The 24204-nt window shown below is 38.2% G+C and overlaps 1 protein-coding gene across 3 annotated transcripts in view; it reads left to right on the top strand.

Annotated features, from left to right (window-relative positions):
* The first annotated feature begins 106 nt into the window (after positions 1 to 106).
* The window catches only part of WDR44 (WD repeat domain 44), a 28542-nt gene continuing 4444 nt past the window's right edge, over positions 107 to 24204 (top strand). The window contains exons 1-16 of one of the 3 annotated variants that reach the window (XM_010572505.1): positions 107 to 146; positions 6578 to 6611; positions 10096 to 10170; positions 11752 to 12379; positions 13045 to 13133; positions 13230 to 13322; positions 14260 to 14396; positions 15409 to 15492; positions 15793 to 15899; positions 16866 to 17017; positions 18481 to 18619; positions 18715 to 18779; positions 20023 to 20136; positions 20976 to 21098; positions 22644 to 22835; positions 22998 to 23099. In XM_010572505.1, the coding sequence (XP_010570807.1) occupies positions 10099 to 10170; positions 11752 to 12379; positions 13045 to 13133; positions 13230 to 13322; positions 14260 to 14396; positions 15409 to 15492; positions 15793 to 15899; positions 16866 to 17017; positions 18481 to 18619; positions 18715 to 18779; positions 20023 to 20136; positions 20976 to 21098; positions 22644 to 22835; positions 22998 to 23099 (2097 nt within the window). In that variant the 5' untranslated portion in view covers positions 107 to 146; positions 6578 to 6611; positions 10096 to 10098. Of the gene's footprint in view, positions 147 to 6577; positions 6612 to 8501; positions 8717 to 10095; positions 10171 to 11751; positions 12380 to 13002; positions 13134 to 13229; positions 13323 to 14259; positions 14397 to 15408; positions 15493 to 15792; positions 15900 to 16865; positions 17018 to 18480; positions 18620 to 18714; positions 18780 to 20022; positions 20137 to 20975; positions 21099 to 22643; positions 22836 to 22997; positions 23100 to 24204 lie in introns of those variants that run through there. The other 2 variants (XM_010572503.1, XM_010572504.1) reach the window with 2 other exon arrangements.

Genomic DNA, 24204 nt, shown 5'->3' with positions numbered 1-24204 from the left:
CTGCCCCGAGCCCTGCGTCCCCCCGCCTGGAGGCACAGGGCTCCGCGCCCGGGGAGCGAGGTGCTCGGCCGCCCCGGGCGCGGGCAGGCGGGGCTGCGCTCGGCGGTGGGTTGGTTGAGCGAGTGGCAAGCCCGAAAGTCAAGAGGGTGCGAAGAAATCGAGCAGTTCTCGATGTACTTTCTAAGGCTCGTGGGGATGGCAGTAGCCATTGTCTCGATGAGATCATATCTGCCTTCCTTGGGCAGGCAATATGTAGTTTTTAGAAAAGACGTGCGGAGGTGAAACCGGGACCGGCAGAACCAATCCCTGAAACACGATGACAGGCTTTCTGAGGAAAAAGAAGAGAGCGAGCTTCTTCAGCAACAGGCTAACTGTTGCTGCGTGTAAAACAACTTCTAGTGTGCTCTGTCATTTGCTTTTAATGGTGTTGCTTTGATGTTTCTTGTATTTAGCCTGTGTATGGTTCTGTGTAGTGAAGTTTTAACCGCATTTTATAATGTAGATTCCTAGTGCTGTTACCTCAAAGCTAACTGTGTCACCATATTGTTGATGTCAGCCAAATACGCTCCCTCTTTTTAAATTGTAAATATCTCTTTCCGGTTGTGTGCTAAACAGGTTATGGCTTGTATCAGTTCTGTTTTTCACGTAGTCTGTACCAAACCTCTCTATTATTTGACCTTGTAGGATGAGGTTTCGTGTAGCTTGTTCAAAGAGCAGTTAAGATGTGGATTGTGGGATCCATCTATCTGAAGCTTTAATAATTGACTAAGGGCTTGTTTTAATTTGCGTGTCAGTGGTCACTGGATGCCTAGAACAAAGGAAAGACTAGATCTTTTCTCCTCACCCACACATCCTGTATCAAAGCTTTTCTGAACTTAGCTTTTTACGTAGCCTGGTGAAAAGCACAACTTAGCATACAGTTCCGCAAGATGTGGTAAGACAAATTAATAGTGCTTGTACTGAAATGAGGTTTTGCTCCAACTGCTTACCTTGTTCTGGCACTAGTGATCATCAAACTCTTCTTTGAGTTGCTTTAACTCAAAGTAATTCAAAACAGCTGAAAATGAGAAACAGCAAAAATAGTCAATAAGTTAAAACAGCTGGAACCTGACAGGGTGGGGACGAGAGAGGGTGAAGGCATGGGATTTGTGTGGCTAGAAGCCACAAGCAGGAAGGGGGAACCAGACCTTTTGGTAGAAGTGAGCCATTAAATCTGGCCCAACTGCACATCCTACCTTTGATTTGATACAGATAATGCCGTATGTCCTGACTTTGCAGGTTTTGCCCACCTGTATCTAAGGAGAACTTGATAATATGAAGCCACTCACTAGAAATTAAAATGGAAGCTGCTTTTAACTTTTATATTTCTCTTCCATAGCCTATAAGGATGCATCATTGACTCAAGTCAATAGAATTCTGTCAGCTTGAGTCAAGTAAGGAGGTAATCTCAGAGGGCTTAGTTTGCAATACAGATAGTGAATCTGTAATTCAGACTGCTATTGAATCTGTGCTAATAGTATGGAGAGCATTTTCTCTAAATAAGCTTTGAGATTTTTTAAGAGCTAATTTCACATTTACATTGGACACTTCTTGGAAGCAGGCTTGTAGATTGTAGTTTTGAGACCCATGCATGTGTAATGGCATTGAATTGGGACCCACAAAAAAAAAATCAAAACCTTGTTGTGGGAGAAAGGGCAACTGAAAACAAGGGCATATTGCCCTCTGCAGTTTGAGGCATTTCCTTGTGCTTTCAGTGTTATGATGATGAGCAAAAACACTTGGGAATCCTTTTTGGCAGCATATGCTATAGCCAGTTTTTAGCAAAGTGGTGTGATATATTTGCCCCCATTAAAAATGTGGGGTTTGTAGCTTCCTCCCCCCTGTCCCGAGTTCCATGTGGGGAAGTTTAATAACTGCTGATATAAAAATTCTGAATGGTGACAACTGTTTATGTAAACTTGCTGACTTATATGCTATTTATTTGTTTTATGAATTGTCTCGTGATGTGCAAGAGTGGAATTTTCAAGGTAGATGTTGGCTCCCAATTCCTACTGTCAATCAATAGGTACTGATGCTTAACCCCCCCCCCCCGCCCCAACAAAAGCACCATATCTGCATCCTCAAGTACATATATAACTGGTGCCCTTTAAGAATTAATCAGAAAAAAATTACATAACTTGTTACAAAATGTTTCTTTCAGGTGATAATGGGCTGACGTAGCTCTCCTGTATTGATGACTTCCATAAAGTGAAGTGTGTTTAAACCAGGTGTTTGGAGACTTGTGTCCCCTCTGGCTAGGCCTGTATGCTTCACTTCTGATTTACATCTTGCCTTTTACATGTAATACATCTACTTCTGACAGAATGTGTGGAGAGTGTCCATCTGTTAGATAAGTAGGTCCCAAACAATGTCTGTTTCTATATGTTTTTCTAGATCCTTGAGAAAAGATCTAGGTGCCTTTGTGGACTGGTCAGTGAAGGCATCTATTTGTTGTATAGCTAGAGGAGTGGAGAGGGAGAGGTAGTGTGACAGAAGATGCCCTTATTTAACCTCTGTCACTCTGCTTTCAAAAGACTATAACCACAGAATAGATTTAGAAAAAGAGCCTGAAATTTAGAGGCACGAACTGTTCCATGAAGTCGAATGTCAGTTTTGAGAGAAGGACAATATGAAGGCACACTTGTTTGGATGCAGGCATGTGACAGACCCTCTTATATTTTATTTGTAAGAAAAGTGATCTACCTGCTCTGAAATCAAGAACTGCCAAACCTAATAGTTTGAACATCATGCCTAACAGTAAGAGGCAAGTTTGTTTCTAGTGCACTCGTATGCTAAAAATTATGAGAAACCAAACAAAAGGCACTGGATTCAAGAGTTGGTGTAGATAATGGGAAATGTCCTCTGGTACCTTAATTTATATTACTGCATTCTAACTTAAGTAGTCCTGTCTTTTTGAAGTTGCTTTGATGCTTTTCCTGAAGAATCTAGTTTTCTTCTGGGTAGGAAGCTAGATAATGTTAAGTTGTGCCCTGTTGACACATGGCACATGCTTAGTACAACTTTTTTGTTCATGTGTATTTTAGCCAACATGCAAAACCTATCTTGGCAGCAAACAGGTAGTGTGAAGTGTTAGTTATGTTGCTGTAGTGACTTGCAGCACTGCAGTCAAGTTTCTGTGTTCTGAGTTAGCTGAAGTTCCCGGACGCTTTCCAAGGGCAGCCCAAACAGTGCATTGCAGTAATGAATCCTTGTGGTTTTGAAGGTGTGGACTGCCACAATGAGCTGCAGCAAGAATAATGGTAGCTTCCAGGCCAGCCATAGGTTAGAGGGAGGAAAACATCGTGTGCCTCTGCAAGCTGAAGGACAGCAGTAAATACAGTTATGGGATGGTTGTTGAACCTGTATGTTCTGTACAGTGTACTGCTACTATATATACACTTTAAACCTCTTTCCATCTGCCTGTTAACACACCTGCTCTGTAACAATGTACATCCTCCCAGGAAAGCAGGCAGTGTGCAGTGTGGTTCTGGGATTTGACCAAGGCCAGTTATTCACATCATTGTGTTTTGTTTTGTTTTGTTTTAAGGGCTAAATGTTTTGTTTTCTGTCACAAAACTTAGCAACAACATGTTGAAAATGTGAACCTTAGTTTGAATAGGTACTAGGCTGGAGCTACCTGAGAGTGGGAATGGCAGCTTCCTAGAGTCTGGCTAGTATTAGGATGAATTTGACAGCTGAATCAGATTAATGGGCATCTGGTTATATTTGTGCAGGTGAAATGGGATTTTTCTTTGAATTTTGTTTAATCTTTGTAGATAACCTTGAGCCCCTCCTTTGTTAAACTGGTGTTACAGTGGTATCATGTAAGAAAACTTAAGTTAGAAGTATTTTATGTGAAAGCAGTCTACAAGATCTATTGTTAAAAATTTATAAATCCCACTATTTACTAAACAATCATACTAGACAACAAAATTAGCCTTATGTTTTCTGTGGCATATGTCAGTCTTCATGTTCTGCCTTATAACCCTGTAAACCTACAGATCTTTCAAAGCAAAATCAATGTTTGATCACTGGATTGATCTTCATAGAAAACTTTTCAGACACTTTTCCCACCATATATACTTTTAAAAAAATGCAAGCATTTCAGATACTGTGTCCATAAAACTAGTGGCCTTGAAGTAAAACTGAGTGGAGAAAGCTGATGACTTCAGGTGGTTGGGAAGGCAAGACCATTCCAGAGTAATGTTGAACTACAAGAGACTTAAGTTACCAAACTTATTCTGTGACTGACATTGTCTTTATAAATGTAATAGCACATAAGCAATAACTAATCACGACTAAGGGAGTGATGGTGCTTGTAAACACATAGTTCAAATAATCTCAGGCAAGCTACTAAACTTACTTGGCTATATTATAAACTGATCCAAAAGTGGTGTTATTGCCAAATAGTTGTGGAAGCTTTGCAGTGGTTTAAAAGCATGTAATTTCAATGATAAAGCTTCACCTTAATGTAAGACATGTATGTGTGCTGTATCAAGCTATCAGCACTGCTATAGTCTACACCTCCTAGCTCTGTAACCTTTATCACTTGACCAGCTTTTTCCCAAGGTATTTGAGTAAAGCATGAGAGTGGGAAATAACATCTGTTTTGGTTTGAGTGCCAATTTTCCACAAAACTAATTAGCTGAAGAAGACTGAAAGGGTAGCAATGTCTTTTGAAACTCATATTTTGTGTTACCAGTGGAGGAATGATTTGCCTGTACCAGAAGTGACCTGCTAATTGGTGGGAAGTGTCACAATAGAAAACTAAAATATCTATTTGCAGTTGAGGGATTTGTATTTTATTTAGGTCGTAACGTCTAAGCAGTGCCTTGTATGACAAGACCCTACACCTTGCTGAAGCCTAGGCATTAATGTTGTAATTATAAATATATTTAATTGTTAAAGTCATCTTGCGGACTTAATGAACTGGAACACGTTTCTGCCACTATTTCTAAGGAAATCCAAGAGTTGATACTGGAGCTGAAAACATTTCAGTAACCAGAAATTCAACACAGGCTGTGGCCTTTCTCAGCAATATATTTTGGAAGACTAAAGATGTGTTTGTTTTTGAGGTCAAAATACTGATTTTGCTCTTTTTTGCAGATTGGGGTTAGTGCCTCCTAGGAGGATTATGCCTCAAAATAGTGTTACAGATATTGTGCATCTTAAGTGTCAATATCTAGACAGAAGCATCTAGGTTTAAGGTGTTAAATTAGTTACAAATGATACAGTCTTTATACACCAATCCACTGTACTTCCTTGTGTACTTACCTCTGCTGGATAAATGTGATCTTTTCTTTTTATGATGAAATGCTTTCAGACAGTAAAGAGAAGAACTGAAGTTCTTAAAAATGAAATGGAAATAGTTTTCTTTTTGAGAAGGTAGTATCCCTTGAAACCATTGTTTTGGAGGCAGGAGCGGCAAATTAGACAGATTTCTATATTTGTCCATGTTGCTTGGTACAAGGTGATACTCAAAGCTGTCAAGTGTCACTGACCTTGGTAGCCAGCTGGGATGCTTGTACAATCCAGGTTGTAGTTAATTTGGTAGTAAGCTTTTAAGGAAGTATTCTGTAACTTGGTCTCTGCTTGTGACTGACAAACTAATAGAATTGTAGAACACCCCAGGTTGGAAAGGGGCCTTGAAAGATCAGCTGGCCCAATGTTTCAACTTCTTTATATATGAGTAAGGTCCTGTAGTCACAGTAAGCAGTGTGACTCAATATTTAAATGTCTTCTAGAATTCTGAAATTCTTGTGGAAAATGTAAGTTCAGGATATAGTAAGACTTGACTGTTCACTGATTGAATTGAGTGGTGACCTGAAGAGAAGTAATTAGTTGATACCATTCCCCTAAGATACCCTGTTCTTTCATGTAATTAGTGAAATGAGAGATTATGTGTCAGCGGATGCTAATGCAAATTCACTGCTTCAGAGTATGCATTTTGGCAAGTAGTGCAAAACTAGTTCCCTCCTGTTACAATGTAAATACTTATATTTATACTAAGTGTCATGATTAGAAACAAGACCTTGCCTTTATTAGGGAGGCTGAAGGACAGAATGGCTACAATAGTGTTGACTCTACAGATTAGGGTTCAGGTGCTTGATGTGCAAGATGCTGGAGCATTTGTAATTCTGCTTTGTGAGTTTTGGTTTCTTTGATGTCCACCCTGTGCTCCTGGTACATGCCGATTTTAAATTCTCTGTAATGCGAAATGTTTTTAAATGTGTACTTGGAAAAGCATCAGTTTATTAAAAAAGGGTGATAGAAATATGATTTCTAGAAGATTCTGTTGAGAAACTTTCAGGGATTGTAGAAGCTGTGGATCTGTGCATTGTAGACAGTTGGGCACTTGGAGCCTTTTATGTAAAGGAATGGTATGAGAAACATTCACTTTCTTGCTTGTCTGAAGTATCAAGTATACATTCACTGTAAAGGAAGACTGTGCTATAGACTGTTTAATATGAAGCTTACTGTCAAGAGATTTTCTTTTTTTCTTTGAGCTCTGCCTAAGTCTGTATTCTCTTTCTAACAGGTCACCGACAAAAGTTGGATCCCATGTATTAAAGGTGAGTTTCTTCTTAAAATCAATCACATGTTTGTTGATGAACACAGTATTGAGCATTTCTCTCTAAAGTAAATGAGCTATGGTAGCCCTAACATCTGCACAGACAGGAAATTATAGGCTTTCCTTGTTCTAAGTAGCAATTGTTGTGCTTATGTCTCTTGAAGTTCCAACTTTACTTTTATTTAGGGTATGTTAACATGTCTTGAAGCTAATTTTATTCTGAAATGTATATGTGCAATTTAGTTGCACTCTACTTAATTACTAGACTACCCTCTTTCAAGTGATTTGTGAGTAGTAAGCAAGTCTCTGCAGCACTTGGTTTTTGGTCTTGAATTATGTGAAATAGTTGACTTTGCTCTCCTCTGTCTTCAAAATAAGAAAAAAATCCCAGTGTTTGTACTTCAAAAGCCTCCCCTCTAGGTTATTTGAAGATAAAACACTATATTTAGCTTAATGAGACAGTGTTGCCACTTCCCACTCAAGTAATTGGTATGCTGCATCTGTGCATAGTGACAGTGCAGCTGACTCTGGCACACATTAAACAGGTGAGGAGTTGGAACCTTGTACAAATAACACATTTCCTGGTCTCAAAAGGGCCAAAGGTGATGCTATGCAACACTTTTAAAGAAGGCTTGACATTTTTGTCTGTAAAGTGTTGGAAAGTCATAGTGAAAATAGTGTTTCTGATTTGTCAGCAGTACTCTGCTCTGAATCAATAATCTTTTTACAAAGATGCCATATCTTATGGTATCTCTTATGGAACAGAGACTTATCCCCTATTTTGTGTTCTGTTTATGTCCCTTTAATGATTAAGTATTACATGTGTAAGCCTTTCAGATAATGTTGCTCTATCATTCTGATTAAACCCAGTACAATCAATGAATTTCAAAACTGTCTTGACTGAATTATTAGCTATGAAGGTTTGTATGTTGTTTGTAGGTTTTTTTTATTTTTTAAAGTATCTTCCTAAGTCACTTGTTCAAAACCAAGTTTTTGAAGGTGGAAAAAGTAGTTGCTTCTCTGCTTGGTACTGTATCAGTTTAGTGAATGTGTGACTAATAGTATAGTTTGTCTAGGAATGTGTAAGAAATATTTCCTAAGTCCAAAGTTTAACAGGTGTGTGAGTTTAATGTCAACAAAATTAGAAATTAATATAATGGGCTTCTGTAGACACTGATTACACTTAAGCATTTAAGTCATCGTACCTTTGAAGACAGATTTTAGTGATAAAGCAAAGTAGAACTTGCATTTAGATTAGAAAAACTTTGTGGAAGGAGTGGAGAGGGAGGAAGAATTTTTCTATAATTTCAGCTGTCTCTGCATGATATGCCATTTCTTGAGGTCAGAACTCTCAAAGATGGGTGTCTAAAAGAGTTGTGTATTTTTTTCAAACATATTGTAGTATGTTAGTATTCCATAAAGGTTCTGTTTGACTAGCTGAATGTTAAGAAATTTCTCCTTAGACTTTTTAAAAATATTTGTACTAGGTGGTCACTCTAAATCTTGTCAAGGTCCAAAAATAGGGGGAAGGTCTTCCAAAATAACTGTTTAATAAGGAGATTAGGTATCTTGTGCATATCCAAAGCTGTATAAGCAGAATTACATTAATAGCCTAACAAAAATAGTTTATAATGGTAACAGCTAGCTTTTGGGGGCTTTAACATTGTGGGGAGACAGTTGAGGACAGTTGAGACTGCTGACCTCAACAGAAGAGAGTTTTGTATCTGTAGGCAGGAGGAAGGAGTAGAACAGCAGTTCTATATCTCAGCTCAGGGAATCAGTTGAGGTATGCTTGGTTTTTTGTAGTGTTTTGAGCTAGGTAACTTAATCCTTTGAGCAGTTGTGAGGAGTTTGTCTCTTTTGTGAGACAAATACAGGCTTTTATCTGCAGCTTTGGTCACCAAATAGACTGTGCAGGATCGTCAAACAGTGGAACAAGTTGCATGGAGATGATGTGCAGTCTCCATCCTTGGATATAGTCAAAACCTGCCTGACTGGATGCATCTTTGAGCAACCTTTTCTAGTTGGCTCTGCTTTGAGGACTACAGGATCTCCACAGGTCCCTCCCAACCTCAAGGATTCTATCAGATTCCCCTTCAGATATTGGTAATACGTATGCTTATAGGCAATGTGATCAATAGTTCATGTAAAATAGAAGGCATATGATGAAGTTCTAAATAGACCATACTAACTGAGGTTAAAGCAGGCTTCTGGTTATACCTTCTGTGGTATAAACTAGTTGCTTTTCTGAACCTAAGATTTTTCAGGAATTGATGAATGTGTTCACTCACAACTAGCATATTTTCAGTCCTGTTTTAAGACTTTGTGTGGAATATCCATACCTAACATGCCCAAAATGTAATCTAAAATTCCACTATTCCTAGGGCTACCTATCCGAAGTATGATTTATTTAATTATTTTTTTTAAACTAAATAAGACTTAAAACTGTTACAAAGATTTACTACATTGTTTCAGCACACAAGGCCACCTTTATTGAATTGCTTTTATTAATTCTTTGTTTGGTAGGATATGCCAAAGTGTTGATGCTGTTTGTGCATCTTGAAACCATACTTCCTAAATTGCAAGCTGACTTCACATCAGTAGTATAATATCCTGGTAGTGTTGATTACACATATATACAGAATGAATAGTATACTCAGCTTTGAATATTGATGCAGTCTTTCATCAAAATGTTTTGAAAATGTTCTTGGTTTTTGTTTAAATCCTGTCATTTCATTTGTTCTGCTGCAGATTATTTAGATTTCGGAAAGATCTGCATGCAGATAACTGATAGCAAAAATAGACAACGTGCACTAGGAATAATTGTAGAACATAAGATTCCGTGTCAGAGCCTCAGAGGCATATTTGTGACCGCTTGATAGATCTGCCTGACTTGTGTGGAATATCCATACCTAACATGCCCAAAATGTAATCTAAAATTCCAGTATTCCTAGGGCTGCCTATCCTAAGTATGATTTATTTAATTTTTTTTTAAAACTAACGAAGACTTAAAACTGTTACAAAGATTTACTACATTATTTCAGCATTATTTCACATTATTTCAGCCTGGAAATTTCTAAAAAACTTGTAGTTATAATACAGTTCTTGCATCCTTTCCCACAACCTGATAAAGAACAAAATATTTTAATATGGATTTTCCTTGCTGCAGATTATTAAATGTGTATGTTTCTCTAAAACTTCATGCTACCTTAAATTTTATTTTAGTTGAGGCTGAAACCTTTCAAAAGATAACTGTCTTTTCTGTTCAATAGTACACAGGCTTTCCGTATGGTTGTGTGAAATATTCTTGTGTACTGTGTATTACTGTTTAAACATCTATCTGACAGCAGTAATGTGTAAAAATGTAGCAGAATTCTTGTTCTTTACACAATTTATATAGCTGATGTAGCTATATTTTTGTTAGATCATCTTACTGAAGGACTTAGTACCATCATCTTACGGTATCTACCATCTTTTTTCCATAGGATATGGACAGCAAACTACAAAAAGCTGGAAATGAAACCTTTGTACAAGAAATGAAACAAGATGATTCAAAAGAGGTTAGTTAAATATTGCTTTGCACTTCCAGCATCACACTAGAAATATTAAATAAATTAATAACCAGTCTTTGTCCTGAAACTAGCATAGGTTAGTATTTGTTGTTAATGTTAGTAAAGTGTCCATCTAAAGGGTAAATATCAAACTAAGTGTTCTAAAAACGTGTTTAGGATTCACCAGTTTTGAATTATTTGTGTAATTTACAGTATCATATTTAGCAGTGCATGAGAACTCTGAAGAGTGAACAGCTTTTGTTTCCTAACTTTCTCTCAAAGTGTATTAAAGAAGAATGGAAATTAGTCATTTTGGTTTTGTATTGGCTTTGTGTGGCAAGGTTTTGGTAGCGGGGGGAGGGGGTTACAGGGGTGGCTTCTGTAAGAAGCTGCTGGAAGTTTCCCCTGTGTTTGAGAGCGCCAATACCAGCTGGCTCTAAGACGGACCCACCGCCGGCCAAGGCCAAGCCAATCAGCGATAGTGGTAATGCCTCTGTGATAGCATTTTTAAGAAGGGAAAAAAAGTTGGGACAGATGGAAAACGGCAGCCGGAGAGAGGAGTGAGAACATGTAAGAGAAACAACCCTGCAGACACCAAGGTCAGTGAAGAAGGAGGGGGAGGAGGTGCTCCAGGCGCCGGAGCAGAGATTCCCCTGCAGCCTGTGGGGAAGACCATGGTGAGGCAGGCTGTCCCCCTGCAGTCCATGGAGGTCCACAGTGGAGCAGATCTCCACCTGCAGCCTGGGGAGGACCCCACGCCGGAGCAGGTGGGTTCCCGAAGGAGTCTGTGACCCCGTGGGAAGCCCGCGCTGGAGCAGGCTCCTGGCAGGACCTGCGGATCTGTGGAGAGAGGAGCCCACGCTGGAGCAGGTTTTCTGGCAGGACTTGTGACCCCGTGGGGGACCCACGCTGGAGCAGTGTGCTCCTGAAGGACTGCACACCGTGGAAAGGACCCACGCTGGAGAAGTTCATGGAGGACTGTCTCCTGTAGGAGGGACCCCACGCTGGAGCAGGGGAAGAGTGTGATGAGCCCTCGCCCTGAGGAGGTGAAGCGGCAGAAAATAACATGTGATGACCGTAAACCCCATCCCTGTCCCCCTTGTGCCGCTGCGGGGGGCTTGGTGGAGAAATCCGGGAGTGAAGTTGTGCCCGGGAAGAAGGGAGGGGTGGAGGGAAGGTGTTCTGAGATTTGGTTTTATTTCTCATTACCCTATGCTGGTTGATTGGTAATAAATTACGTTAATTTTCCCCAAGCTGAGTCTGTTTTGCCTGTGACAGTAATTGGTGAGTGATCACTCCTGTCCTTATCTTGACCCACAAGCCCTTTGTTATATTTTCTTTCCCCTGTGCAGCTGAGGAGGGGGAGTGATAGAGCAGCTTTGGTGGGCACCTGGTGTCCAGCCAGGGTCAACCCACCACAGTTTTATTTTTCAGTTATGCCTATTTCTGCACCTAGGTCTCCAAAATTTTTAAACAAAATATATTTTGTGTACAAATGAGTTCTTGTGAGTGTTGTACAGACTGATTGGTAAGTGTGCCCTAGAAATGCCTGCTATTTAACAGCAGAATGGTTTTGGTTTTGTTTTTTAGATTATTGACAGTATTATAGAAGAAAGTCAGAAGGCACAACAACTGGATGATGATTCTTTAGCTTCTAGAGGAAAAGAACTGACTGTTCCAACTTCAGATGCAAATGCTTGGATTTCTGGAGCAGGTATCATTAGTAGTATTCCAGAAGTATTAGCTGCTAAAATATCATTACAAGAAGACCCTAGAGAACCGGTGTATCAGAGTGTGTGTAAGGACACTGAATTGGAATCAGGGAAGCTTTTGTTTACTTCTGAGCAACAGGAAACTCATAACCTAACAAAAGTAACAAATGCAACTGACCATAAAATGGATGAAACTGAAGCACAAGAAGAAACATCAAAAAATGAGGACATAACAGACAAGAAAGAGGCAAATACTTTAGAACAAGTGGCTTCAGATTTGTCTACCAAAGACCTTTCTACAACAGAAATGCCTCCAGCAAAACCGCCAAGGCAGCTTACTGTAGAACCTGATATAGTTGCTAGCACAAAGAAGCCTGTCCCAGCACGGCCACCACCTCCAACAAATGTTCCGCCTCCAAGACCACCGCCACCTGCAAGGCCAGCTCCACCACCCCGGAAGAAGAAGAGTGAACTGGATTTTGAAGTGCAAAAACCTGTTTTAGAAGGCAAGTATTCTATTTTAGATGGGTTTAGTTATCTACATGGTTACTATTTTTGTGGTTTGAATGAAGAATCGTTCAATCTTGTGATTTTAGTTTAGTTGACATGTAAATGAGGGGAAAAAAAAATTCTTCAACAATCTTAGCTTCTTACAGTGGAGAAATACCCTTTTGCATTACAAGTGTTCCTAATTCGTAGACTTTCTTGAAAACTAATGCTTCCTACCAAAATAGCTACTTTTGTAGCAAGGAGAAGTTGCCTCATCAATACAGAAACTAAAAAAAGTTACACACGTCAAATAAAATGTGTGCAATCTGTGTTTGCATAGAAATACAAGTCAAGATGTAGACTGAGGTCTCATGAAAATGCATAATCCTGGGTTACTAGGGAAATGACAAAAAAAATTGTTAGTAAAACTTAAGAGGACTAGGTGTGAAATTGTGCTTGTGCCTCCAACTATATGTGAAATATATAATTGATAAGGCAGATTTGGTGGCAGTTGATGTTTAAAAAAAATTGAACTTGTCAGAGTGTTCAGGAGTGTAACTATAATGTTAGGATTCTAACAACCTGTAGCCTGTCTATGGCAAGTGTTATGCTTTTCTTTCTAATACGAATCTCTCTTCAGTTTCTCGAGAGAACTTCACAGCTGGTGGTCTTTTAACTCCAGGTACAGTGACAGAGGGTGTGCCCAAAGATTCTCAGCCTTCTTTGGATTTGGCAAGTGCAACTAGTGGAGACAAAATAGTCACTGCACAGGTATTGGAAAATGGTTCTAAGTTCAATAACTGTAATATTTTCTATTACTTTAGTGTTACAGTAGAGATTATGTGTTCTATGTCTGCAAAATTTCAGGAAAATGGGAAAGCAGCTGATGGCCAAACAGCAAATGAAGTACTTGGACCACAAAGACCCAGGTCGAATTCTGGAAGAGAGCTCACAGATGAGGTATTAATGAATGTGGTCTGTACATAATACGTTCTTGTGCTTGTTTTTCCAGACTGTTGAATGAATTGGAGTAGTTGCACATCACTTCTTGTTCTCTGAACCACTACGTGCTGTGAGTAGGGATGCAAGTAGGCATGTTGGCATGCTGGCTTTGTCCACCTAAGCACTTTGTGGTCCCTGAGTCATATGTAGTATTAGTATTTGAAAGTGTGAGCTGTAATAGAGCTGAAATGGTATGAGTTTGTGTCTGTAGCTGTGCAAACACATTACAAGATTTCAGTGTGAGGGAACACCAGCAAACTTGGCGTTTTGTCAAGCATCTAAAGGGGAAGGAGTCAGCAATAGGAGAATGATTTTGCTAATATTAAAAAATAGTTTCTTCAGTTAATAACTTCCATTAATCCTGATGATGTTATTGGGCTCCTGCCAGTTTTTATTTGTGTTTATCTGTGTATAGCTTTTTTAACTATTGCTGAACAGATGTATATGTTCATGAGATGCTCCAAAAAACCCTTTTCATTTGTAGTACTAGTTAGGTTTAAATGCTTTTTCTCTGTAGGTAAAGGTTGTCTTTGACTAAATCTAAACTACAGCTGTTAGAATATCTGAAAGTGGAAGACTTCAATGTCTTTTAATTACATAATGTTTGATATTAGCATGGAACATGTCAGACAGTGGCTGATGTCTAGCTGCATTTCTGATTTATGAAATTGAAGCTTCTGATGACATGTAATTGTTCATCTGCATATAGTGGTTGATAATGTTTGCACTAACACACTAAAGGCAATTTTAACTTAGTCTTTATAAAATAAATATTTAGTGAGCTACAGAATTTCCCATCAAGATGAATAATCTGTAAGATCAGGTGATTTCTATTTTGCTCTAGGTTTTGGAGTCTTATCAATCACCTTGATTTCACATCTTATTTTTTCCATAGGAAATTCTAGCAAGTGTGATGATAAAAAACCTTGATACAGGTGAAGAAATACCCCTGAGTTTGGCAGAGGAAAAGTTGCCAACAGGCATTAATCCCCTAACTTTGCATATCATGAGGAGAACTAAAGAATATGTCAGGTATGAATGATGATAGGTTTCAGCTCTTTGATACCGTTGCTCTCATAGTTTTTGCATACATGGAGGCTGCTCTTATGCAAGTAAAGAGAGTCCCAATCCATCTGACTCATTTGAGTGCTAATTCCCAGTTCTCTGTGAACTAGGCTGTTTATTGAATTCTTTTAAGTTAACTAAAAGTTGATGATATTGCTGGAAATTAACAGGCAACTATGAAAATCCAGCTGAACTGCAGTTAGCACTTGATGTGCTAAATGTCATTTCTGTACTGAATTAAGCACAGTTTCTGTTCAAGTATTATATGTTGTTCATGCTACCACCTCCTGTAGCTTTTTTCAGTGCTTAATTTAGTAAACTTTGGTCCTCTGAAGATCTGTCGTCATCAGTATAGCTGACTACTTTGAGGTTTTCCTGCTCTCAACAGAGCTTTAGGCCCTTCTAATGTTTAAAACTGAGTCTGTAAACTTTGATAGAAAAATACAGTTTCTTAATGATCAGGAAATGGTGTCAGTCTAGTTGTTTTTTTCAAAGGCCTAGATTTATGTGAATTTATACATCAGACATTTTTTAGGTTTTTTGCGTTGCTGTATTATCACTGAAAAGCTCACTTCTGCAGAACTGTGCTCTTCTGTTTCAGAATTAACCACTGTTAGTTTATTTGGTCTATGGAAAGCAAGGTTTGAGAGCAAGGTGGCACGTTACCAGTTCCTAGTAATGTAATTTATTTTGTCTGCTCTTAGCTTTCAAAACGTCACAGTGAGCTTAAGTTTGATATTTGTGGAAAGGAGTAATGTATCTTTGGCATCTAAAGAGTGTATACAGTTTTACTATCAAGATGCCGAAGAATTTAAAGATCTGTTTTATTACTTGATTAACATCACGTCTTTGTTTTTTCCAATGTGTTACATGAAGGGATAAAGATGGATCCTAAAATGCAGATCTTGCTTTACTAATGTTTCATTCAATTTAGATTTGTTATGATTTTGTATTAAACAATCACTTCTGTATTTCCTAGTAACGATGCAGCGCAGTCTGACGATGAAGACAAAATGCAGACACAGCAAACTGATTCTGATGGAGGAAGGTTAAAACAAAAAACGTAAGATGCTGTTTCATGTCCCTACAAACAAAAGGCAGGTTTTGTTCTAAGCTGAAGCTTCTTTTCTGACTTCTGAACAGCTTACCTTTTAAGAACAAGTGATACCTGAATTTATATAAGCCCCTTGCTCTGCAGTTGAACTGAAGATTACATGACAGCTGGCAAATTAAATGCTTATTTTTAAGAAGCAGTAATGGAAAGAGATAATACTGCATTTCAAATCAAAACTATTGATTCATAATAGCAAAAAATGAGAATATGCCAGTGTTACATGTTGAAAAAGTGCTCTTGCTTTTTAAGGACACAGCTGAAAAAGTTCCTTGGCAAATCTGTAAAGCGAGCAAAGCACCTTGCTGAAGAATATGGTGAACGTGCTGTAAATAAAGTTAAGAGTGTTCGAGACGAAGGTAAATGACACTTTTTTTTTTAATAGGATAGTCTGTTTATCTGTGGGCTTCTAGGAATCAAAGCTGGCTGAGGGACATATACTGCTGTATTCTACCACTGTACACTTGATGATGTGGCTTTTTAGAGTTAAAGCTTGTAGCTTGGTAGGCATTTTGAGACTAGCGGGTTACAAGGACGACTTCATGTAAAGTAGTAGTTGAGAGACCTTTTCAGCTAAACCAGTTGAATACTATAATCTGTTAGAAAGCTGTCTAGATACCAAAATGTAAACTTTTTTGGAAAGTTATTCCGGCAAAGGTAGAAGTGGGGGTTGTCTTCATTACTTCAATAAAATCAGATGGTTTTCTGACAACCAGTGCCACCATTAGAATTCTTATATAGCTTGAGATCCTGTTAGAAGATTTCCCAACTACAACTGAATTCTTCCCTTTGTGTTTCATCAGTGTTTCCTTCAGACAGACTTCTAGTACTGCAGCAAGCCAGTCTAACCACAGCCTGAGATAAGTGCCACAGAACTGCTGCACTTTAGCATCTTGTGTTGCCACTGGCTGTTTGCCCCAGCTCTTTTGCAATTCTTATGCTTTGTGGGCAAATCACCAGGCCATTTCAGTGTATTCAGTTGGAAGAAACCAATACAATAATTTTCAGCACACATTAAACTGACAGAAATCACTTAGCGCAGGGCCTGCTGAATGCAAGACCCTGTGCAGAGAAAGGGGCAGAACAAAAATGGATAGCAGTTCTTATTTTGAGTGTTTAGTGTTTGGATTCACTGCAACACAAAATTAGTGTAGATGTATTTTTAGACCTTGATGCAACAGTATTTTTGTTTTGCTTTAAGATCTTAAAATTATAAAAAATTGCTAATTCAAGACTAATCTGCTACCAGAAAAGTACTGGTAAATGCTTACTAGTAGAGTAAATGTGTGCTGCAATATGTACTGTTGAATTTGTGTTCCTCTTAGTCTTCCATACAGATCAAGACGATCCCTCTTCCAGTGATGATGAAGGGATGCCGTATACAAGACCCGTTAAGTTCAAAGCAGCACATGGCTTCAAGGGACCTTATGACTTTGAACAAATTAAGGTTGTTCAGGATCTCAGTGGAGAGCATATGGTAGGTTTCAAATTTTATCTGTGGTTTTGCTGAATCTGTTCAGCCTGAGATTCGACTTTTAGTTTTCATCTACTTGGTGACCTCCAGAATGACTCTCAGGTTTATGCTTCTTGAAGAGCAGTTTCATTCTGGAAGACAATATTCTGGCAAGAAATGAAAATTTGGCTGGTTTGATCAGATCTTCAGGAAAAAAAAGTCTGTAGATACTTCAGGGATTCTCCAGAGCTTTTCCTTGACGAGTTTTGGTATCAAGTGGTACTTGGTTTCTTGGTTCCTGCAATTACAAATTTAGGCTGAAATAGGCTATGTTCCACTACCAGAACTGAGCACAGAACAGCAAGTTTGACTTACACAGCAGCAAATAAACTAGTCTGCCTATTAGAATATGAACACAAGTATTGGACAGAAATACTAGACAGGTTCTGGAGGCAAAAGTGGGAAGAGATTAATGGGGTACGTAGAGCAGAATGGTAAGGAGGGGAGAGATAGGGATATGATATTTGCAGAGATACCTGTGGAGAATAAGGCAGAAAAACTACCTATTCATCACTGTTGGAACTGTGCATGCTTCCCTGCAGAGTCTGAAATACATTCTAGTATTCCTGACTTCCCAGATTCTTCTCCAGCCAGCAACTGTCTGACAACAATTGAAACAGTCTCCCGTCTTTAAGTGTTAGGCTAAAGATAATGACCTACAGCAATCAGTTTGGTGACCAGAGATTTCAGGCTTGTCATCCACAACTAAAGTTTCCTATCCTACTGGTAATCCATCTCTGTTAGTTTCCATCGTGCCAGTATTTGACTTTTTAAAACCTAGGAAATTCCCCAAAAGCATCCTGAAAGGCTGCTAGGTTGGTGGAATCAAATGCCTAATAGCTGTTCATTAAATAACAGGAGGAAATGAAATACTGCTTGTCTGGTACTGTGTTTTATTGACTACTGATTCTTTGGACTTTGCAGTGGAGAAATAATTGTTGTCTTCAAAGGCTTTGCAAAATCCTTATGCCAATTCTGAATTTAACAAATATATGTAGTACTCATTTTGGTTGCCAGAATTGATGTAACCAAGCACAATTTCTACTTTAAAAAAAAAAAAAAGTGTTAGCACAGCTTGTGTAACTTCAAGTGCAGCTACAAATCAAATAGCAGGTTATAAGTCACTCAGAATCCTGGCTGGCTGGCTGTTACTAATCCTGTCAGTTTTATGTAGAATGCTGTGGTAGTGCTGAGCTCCCTTAACTCCTCTCCTACAGTAAACTGCCCTGTGGGCTGTTTCTTTCAAACTGTTTTTCAAGTATGTTACACAATCTTCCAGTCTTAACAGTTACTTTTCAGTGTCTTGATCTACAATTTATTTTAGTTGTGGTATCTTGTATATGTCCTAAATCTTGTCAGTTGACATTGCAGAAAGGCTTTTTGATATGGAAAAAGGCAGTTAAACAATGATCTCTTGATTTTGACAGGGTGCTGTTTGGACAATGAAATTTTCTCACTGCGGTCGATTACTTGCATCTGCAGGACAGGACAACGTAGTAAGAATATGGGTTTTAAAGAATGCTTTTGACTATTTCAATAACATGCGAATGAAGTACAACACAGAAGGTATCTTTCTATGCATTGTTCAAACTCTAAAACGCTAGAAATTCTAGTTATTTGGGAACTTAGAGTTGACCATGGTGTTTCTGCCTGTGTTCTAGGCCGTGTCTCTCCCTCCCCATCTCAAGAGAGTCTGAATTCCTCGAAGTCTGATACTGATGCAGGGGTATGTATACTAGGTATTGGGAGTGGAAGAGGTGGGGAGGGTCACATTGTTCTGTAGTGCCAGATCTTCATTGTTGCTTTATCCAAACACACATTAAAGAGTTCTTGGCTTGTGTTGAGGCATGGACAAACTGTCTTATGAATAGCCATCTTCAGTCAAATACTGTTATCCCACATGTATGGGTTGCAAGCAAGAAAGTATGTCACCAAACTTAATGCATTACAAAATCTGCAGAGCTTTATTGTGGCCTTCTGCCAGAGTAGATTTCTGAGTGAAATGCTAAAGGAGAAAAACCTACATTGTTGAATTTCCTGTCTTAGTGTTTTGCCTCGGAGCATTACTTATGGTTAACGTCTGACTTGATGCTGTCTTTTCTGAGGAAGGTCAAACTGAACAATGGGATACTCAGAAGCATAATAAAATTTGATGTATTTAAATTTTTCAAATCCATGTAGAATAAAATGGAACATGACTGATGAAAATTAAGACACTCTTACCTGTAGAGTGTTCAGATACTTTAGTAAACTTGCCATTAAAATCAATGTATTTAAGGTGGTTTTCTTCTATTTTTGGTTTCCAGTAGTGTAAGAAACAAATGACAAAATCAGGGTTTAAGCAAAGATTTTAGTATTAGCATTATTTAATGTGCCCTGTTTTGGCAGGGGCAGGAGGTGGGGGCAGCCCAGGAATCTTTCTTTACCTCGGGTAAATGAATAGGCTTGCTTAGCCACACACACCAGGGATGTTGTTTAGAGTGGGGTTTTTTTGCTGGAGAGGTTTTATATAGGAACTTCTAGGGGTTTTTTTATTTTGTACCTGTTTGTTCTGAAAGGGTCTTTTATGAGGAAGTACCATTCTTGATGTGCGCTAGAAACATGGAAACTTTAACTCACGGTTTATATTCTAAATTGGAATGCAGTTTTCAAGGTCGATAGACATTGTTCCAAAAGCTTATCTTCAGATGTTTGCTTAAATTGCTGTCAAGCTTATCCCACTGAATAAATGCTGTATGGATGGAAAAAGTAAAGCTGCTTAATTTTGGAATTTCAAGATAATGTTTTACAGCCCATTGTACTTGAAATTTACTTTGGTTGTTTATTAGTGCAGTGTTACTTATTTTAAAGTTGTAAGAGTTGTTCTTCAAACTGTTATTGGCCCTGTACTTTTTGTAAGTGATATTTGCTTTATTGTTAATTTTTCCAGCTAACATTTTGTAACATGTTTCTATACATTTCTCTGATAGATTTGCAGTGGAGTTGATGAAGACCCAGATGATAAAAATGCCCCGTTTCGTCAACGACCGTTTTGCAAATACAAAGGGCATACAGCAGATCTTCTTGATCTTTCCTGGTCTAAAGTAAGGCAGCGTAATACAGACTACACAGTTCTCCTGTGTTTTCATTGTTTTATTTTGTTAATTGCCATTGGAACCATACATCTAAACAATTTGAAACAATCACTGAAGTTAAGAGAAGAGGTTTGTAGAGACAACACTTACTCCAGCCAAAATAGTTGGTATAAAATGAACAAACTTCTTGGGCTTGTCCAATTAAAAGTCATCTTTAAAAAAAAAAAATCAAACTAATAACAATTACAATTGTGTATTCAATAGTGAAGTTAAATTGTTTACAGTTGGAGGAATTTCCATTGAGCTGTATGATTTCTGATTTATGGTCTTATCACTTTTCTTGTCTTCAGTATGCTTCACTCTTTTTGCAAAGTGTACAGATTCTAAAGTTGCTGAATATATACATATATCTTAAAATTAGAGAATTAGGTTGTGCTTAACTTTCAAAATGCTTCACATAAAGCTTATTCAATTAATTCTCCACTTTGGAATACAGTTGTAATTTTAAGAATGCAGTCTAGCTGAAGGATCTTAGGCAGGAGAGACTCTCACCCCTTCTCTGAAGCCTGTTGTGCTGTTTCTTCTCTGAGTACTTTAACTACTTTCCAAGTACTCATTTCCATTGAGATTATTCCAGAAAATTTTCTGTGACTGAGCATCATTATACTGGTCTTAAGGAAAGCACCAATCAGTAATGATAATTTGGATAAAATATTTTATCTGCAAGGATAAAATGTTGCATTTCATGGCAACAGAGAAATTGGTAAGGCTTTACCAATCAGATTGCTTCTGTATTTTTCTGTTACTTTTGTGTCTGTTAATAACCATGGAATTCTCTTGTTTCACAGAATTACTTCTTGCTTTCTTCTTCCATGGACAAAACTGTCAGATTATGGCACATATCAAGAAGAGAATGTCTTTGCTGTTTCCAGCATATAGACTTTGTCACTGCTATAGCGTTCCATCCAAGGGTAAGTGTAATTGCCCTCTCTCTTCTAGAGAGGCAGAATTTAAAATTACAAAAGTCCTTCCCCTTTATTTTCAATTAAAAAAAAAATAATTGAATAATAGAGTTTGTGCACTTTAAAAATATCCCTATTGGATAATATTCTGGAACTTGTAACACTAAACTTCACCAGGAGTGTTCATGTGGTTTAACCATTTGTAGGCATGATGTAGAAAGTTAATTTTCTCTTGGCTATAACATCAAAGCTGGTACAGTTCTATGTAACTTTGTGAAAGTCAGAATTTCCAATGGAGGATGTTGTGATTAAATATTAGTGGAAAAAAAAAAGTCATAATGAAATTGAACAGATTGTACAGAGGCCACAGAATGCTTGGGAATGTTTAAAACTTGACAGGTTAACCCTCTACAGCCTGATCAAACTTTTGAGGCTGTCCTTGCTGTGAGCAGGGGAGGTGGACCAGAGACCTCCAGAGATCCCTTCTAACCTATCTTATTTTATGATTTTTTTTTTAAAAAATATGGTAATAAAGCTTCCTGATATTAATAAAACTTAAGTGGAGGAAGAGTGTTTTTCAGTGTTCCCTGAATATACACAACTGGTAGATGTATCAGGAACTCTGAAAGGAGCTTTTAACTCCTGGCAAGGTTAGTATTTTTCTAACTTATGTTGAGAGGGTAAAAGGTAACTGTGTTAACACTGAACAATTTTCTAACTTGAGGTATTGTGGTTTAAGCCCAGCCAGCAACTAAGCACCATGCAGCTGCTCACTCACTTCCCCCCCACCCCCCCTCAGTGGGATGGGGGAGAGAATCGAAAGGAAGGTGAAACTTGTGAGCTGAGATAAGAACAGTTTAATAGGACAGAAAGGAAGAAACTAATAATGATAATAATAACAATAATAAAATGACAATAATAATAAAAGGATTGGAATATACAAAACAAGTGATACACAGTGCAATTGTTCACCACCACTTGCTGACCAATGCCCAGTTAGTTCCCGAGCAGTGATCCCTCCCCAGGCCAACTCCCCCCAGTTTATATGCTAGGCATGATGTCACATGGTATGGAATATTCCTTTGGCTAGTTTGGGTCAGCTGTCCTGGCTGTGTCCCCTCCCAACTTCTTGTGTTCCTCCAGGCTTCTTGCTGGCTGGGCATCAGAAGCTGAAAAACCCTTGACTGAGTATAAACACTATTTAGCAACAACTGAAAACATCAGTGTGTTATCAACATTCTTCTACTAAATCCTAAAACATAACACTATCCCAGCTACTAGAAAGAAAATTAACTCTATCCCAGCCAAAACCAGGGCAGGTATACACACTGCATATGTGTAATCTTGTAAAAAATCTGTAAGAAACTGATCTCCATTTACCAGTAATTTTAACATGGTCTTTTCAGCCTTCTTAAACATTATGATCTACTCAGATGAGAGCTCTTATTTGGGAGGTTCTGGAGAGAAGCTGTTTGGAAATGGGACAGGAAGGTTTTAAGAAAATCAGGGCATGCTCATAGCACAAGCAGTGATTAACGTAGTGTGTCCTCTCAGGATGACAGGTACTTCTTAAGTGGTTCATTGGATGGGAAACTCCGACTCTGGAACATTCCTGACAAAAAAGTGGCATTATGGAATGAAGTAGATGGGCAGACAAAATTGATTACAGCTGCCAACTTCTGTCAGAATGGCAAATATGCCGTCATAGGCACGTATGATGGAAGATGCATCTTCTATGACACAGAGGTAAAAACTTTTTAGGCTATGTATTTTTTTTATGTTAAATAACAAATAGATTTAAAAGTCATGGTTATTTAAATATCAAGAAACAAACCTATTAGAACTTGAAACAAAATAAAGTTTTTTCACAATTATTTCAAATCAGGGTACATTTTAATATCTTTTCAGCACTTGAAGTACCATACACAAATACATGTGCGTTCTACCAGAGGCCGAAATAGAGTTGGAAGAAAAATTACTGGCATTGAACCCTTGCCTGGAGAAAATAAGGTACTGTCTTTCAGTGCAACTTTGGCTCAGTACTGGAGTCTGATGTTTATATCTAATGCTTAGTAAGTTTGTGCTGAGTCTTGTTTGTAGTCACTGACTTAAATCAGAAGTCTTTTAACACTACTAAAATGAACACTACTCTTTGCTGATTGCTAATACAATACTAAATAGCGGTAAAATAGAAATTTTTTTTTTAAATTATGTTACGCTCTGATTAATGCAAAGGTGAGAAAAAGCTTACAGATGGCTTTCAGTGAAAACTTCCTTGCATAACTAACTTCTCTCAAATTTAATATTCATTTAGAAATGTACTTTATGCAGAAGCTGAAAAAATGCTGAAAGCTCAAAAGCCGTTATCCAAACAAGTGTACTCTGTTCTTCAGAATCAGTCCTTTTGTTTACCTTCAGTCTAAACTGAAATCTTATGTCGTGAAAGGGTCAAATTCTCATCAAGCAAAGAAAATGCTGTTGAATATTAAAGTCATAATCTAAAGCTGGAGAGTTTCTCACTTGTATATAAAGTTTCAGGGGTGATGTGAGGTGAACAACTGGCTCTATTAGAGTAGTAGATCACCAGCTGTTATCACCTATATTGTACTTTTATCAATGACACAGAAATTACTTAATTCCAAAGACATGCAGAAGATTCAGAAATCAGTAGTGCCTTTGGGTTTGCATCAGATGCTGTGTGTTGGCATGTTAGATGATGTAGTAAAACACAGCTCAGCATGAACTCTTTTGAAAACAAATAGGAAGTTCTGTAATCTGATGGTGTTCCAATAGTTGTCACAACTTTGTTGCATAAATTATCAGATAAGTAGGGGTTGGTATTTGTTTGGCTACTCTGCTATATCCTTTTCCTAGTGTCATCTTGAGACATATTGCTAACCTACAGTCTGCTCTGCTTCTAAGGTACCATGAAAGGGCTAATCAGCTGAATGCCCTTATGCATTTTGACAACCCTTTCATAGACTTCTCTGTTCCTTATAAGTACATTTAAGCTTCTGATCTGAAAAATGTGAAAAGGAAGCAAACTCACATCAACCAAGAAAAGCCCAGTTTGTTTACGTAGCAGATAATGGCCTCTGATCTGTGCTTCATGACT

The sequence above is a fragment of the Haliaeetus leucocephalus genome, unplaced genomic scaffold (assembly GCF_000737465.1).
Source record: "Haliaeetus leucocephalus isolate CR32 unplaced genomic scaffold, Haliaeetus_leucocephalus-4.0 Scaffold340, whole genome shotgun sequence".
Lineage (NCBI taxonomy): Eukaryota > Metazoa > Chordata > Aves > Accipitriformes > Accipitridae > Haliaeetus > Haliaeetus leucocephalus.
Note: the sequence above shows the minus strand (reverse complement) of the source record. Positions and strands in the feature narration are given on the sequence as shown.